The following is a 2,670-nucleotide window of genomic DNA, read 5'->3' on the forward strand; positions in this document are numbered from 1 at the left end:
AAATGATGATGCATGGATGGTACTGTAATCATTGCAATTAAACAAAATATGACAGGATGAGTGCAAAACCTATGTCCTCTCATGTAAACTATCACTCAATTCACAATAAAAGCTATTAAAAAAAAAGAAAAAAGTCTGGAGAACGTGAATAATAATGCCAGTAGCTGCTGTCATGACTTCAGAAGTATTCATTCACATGTATCTCTTGCTGCCTCCTCCAATGTCACCAGGTCTGCACAAAACACCTTCATCATTACCATTCCCAAGTAACACAATAGCTACTACTACAATGCTTTTAAACCCCACTGCATTCTGTTCTTTTCTGCCTTTATCTCTTCTGTTTTTATTGTGTCCCCCACCAATCTTTGTGTGTGTGTGTGTGTGTTTAATAAAAAGGGTTGAGCTTTTCATAAACACTACCAACTAAAAATTCCTCCAGCCACATAGTTACTGGGCAAGACTAATGAAATAACACAAAAATACATCATAATAATAATAGTAAATCCTGGCCTCAAGGAATTTAAGTCTATTACGGGAGATAAGTCACATCCACAAACAACTGTAACATATTAGAAGTTGGTACATGCCATAGGAAAAGAGATAAGATAGACTGTCATGATGGTTCATAAAGAAGAGACATTTCTCTACTTTTACTTGCATAGGCTATTTTCATTGCAACTAAATTGCTTTAATACTGCTTTGTTACAAAGACTTTCTGTAACTAACCTAGATACAGTCACATAAACTCCAGATGCTTGCAGACTTTAAAAAGCCTTTGTCTGGATGAGAGAGGTCTGCACAGCTAAGCAAGCAAATGTGTACATGATTAAAATCTAGAAGACCTGATTGTAGACTTCCCTAGTTACTGTTCTTTACTTTTTGCTTCTGAACATCGACTTAACAGTGTGTCAAAATCAAGGGTTATGATCATCTTTATAAATGAATACGCCTAAGCATTTTTGTTTTTGTTTTCCAGACCTGTATGGAGAAAGTCAAGAATAGGATCTTAATGCTTTCTCTTTAGAGGTTTGAAAGAAAAGAAACCAAAAATTCATTTCTAAACATAGTATGTTTAGAAATGAAAGAAAAATTCATTTCTTTCAAAATTGGTTCCTTGAACCTGAGACAACTCCCAAAAAGGGCGACAGAACATATCACCTCAGCAATAAAAGCTTGGCAAACTAAACAAAAGGTTAAAACTACCTTTTAAAATCTCTGTGAGTTTTCAGCAGGGAGCCTGCCTGTGTTTGCTGCTAACCTCTAGTCTAGGATCACATCAATTTGCCCATTTTGCTGCTATATCTATTAGATTTCAATACAACTTAAAGCTGAATATTTCCATGCTGGCCCATCTCTGGTTTTAGCATGGGGGAATAAAAAAACCACAAAACATTTTATTAGGCTTGTCAATGTCATAGACCTATTTACAAGGTAATGTTCAGCTTCACGTTAAATATCTATTTTTGTACTTCTGATTATCAATATGAAGAAATTTACTCAAAAGTATATAGAAACATAATAATAGTTATTATTAGAAAAAGAAAACAAAGGCATTACCTTGATGTGCAAGATTGCTGTCCCTGGAGGATGTGCATCTGTTATTGATCTTAGAAGTTTTCCACTGGCCAAATCCCACATGGTGATCTGTAAGACAACTAAGTGCTTTAAAAACAAATTTATTGCTCTTTTCTGGGCTTAAGTATCCTGCCTTCTGCCTGATATCATCTATTCCTGGTCTATAAACATTATAGGCAAAGAACTATAAAGTTAAAACATAACTAAAGACTGCAGGTTCATTAAAGCATGAGGCCTTTATCCTATCTTCATCTACTCCTCATCCTACCTAGCCTACTTTCCCCTTTTGATTTTTAAAGTTCTTCTACAGAAAGGCAAAAAGAAAGCTCTCTAATGATTCAATCTGTTTAGCGCTGATAAAAACTGCAGAAAAAGCGTACTGCCAAACCAGCGGGTGATATATAAATCAGAAGATGCAAAGAACCATAACCCACTGCCAGTTTCTAATGAAAAAAAGAAAGAAATACCAAAATAGTTATTTGGGAGCATGGTAGTAAGAATAGACAGCAGAATATAGTGTATAGAGCAGCCACAGTATTCTATTCTCAGGAAGCTCTCAAGAAGATTACAGTTTAGAAAACCCTACAGGGCAGTTCTTCTCTTGTCACAAAGGGTTGCCATGAATAGGCACTGATTGACCAACAACACAACTGTAAGGAAGCAAAGGGGGCTTCCAAAAGATGGTGGAAAATGGAAATGAAAGATTATTGTTCCAAAAACTTTTTGAAATTTTTTCATATAATGCCCCCTCCCACTACGCTGGTTTATAAAGGCTATTTATATATACACTGTTGCTGTTAAGTACTGTTGAGTCAGTTCTGACTTATAACAATCCTGTGTAAGGTTTCTGAGCAACAGCTGGTGGGTTTGAACCACTGGCCTTGTGGTTAGCAGTCCAGTGCTTATCCTACAGTGTCACACTAGGACTCCATTTATCTATGCTGTTGTTGTTGTTGTTAGGTGCCATCGAGTCAGTACCAACTCATAGTGATCCTATGCACAACAGAACGAAACACTGCCTGATCCTGGGCCAACCTCATTTACCTATGTTGTTGTTATGTGCCGTGAAGTCAGTTCCAACTCATAGCGACCCTG

The 2,670-nt window shown here is 36.6% G+C and overlaps 1 protein-coding gene across 1 annotated transcript in view; it reads right to left on the reverse strand.

Moving 5' to 3' along the window:
- VPS8 (vacuolar protein sorting 8 homolog (S. cerevisiae)) overlaps positions 1-2,670 on the reverse strand; it is a 389,175-nt gene that overhangs the window by 354,762 nt on the left and 31,743 nt on the right. Inside the window, exon 7 of the mRNA XM_006869833.1 lies at positions 1,558-1,644. Coding sequence (XP_006869895.1) covers positions 1,558-1,644 — 87 coding nt within the window. The remainder of the gene's footprint in view (positions 1-1,557; positions 1,645-2,670) is intronic.

This window comes from Chrysochloris asiatica, unplaced genomic scaffold, assembly GCF_000296735.1.
Source record: "Chrysochloris asiatica unplaced genomic scaffold, ChrAsi1.0 scaffold00135, whole genome shotgun sequence".
In the NCBI taxonomy this organism is placed as follows: domain Eukaryota; kingdom Metazoa; phylum Chordata; class Mammalia; order Afrosoricida; family Chrysochloridae; genus Chrysochloris; species Chrysochloris asiatica.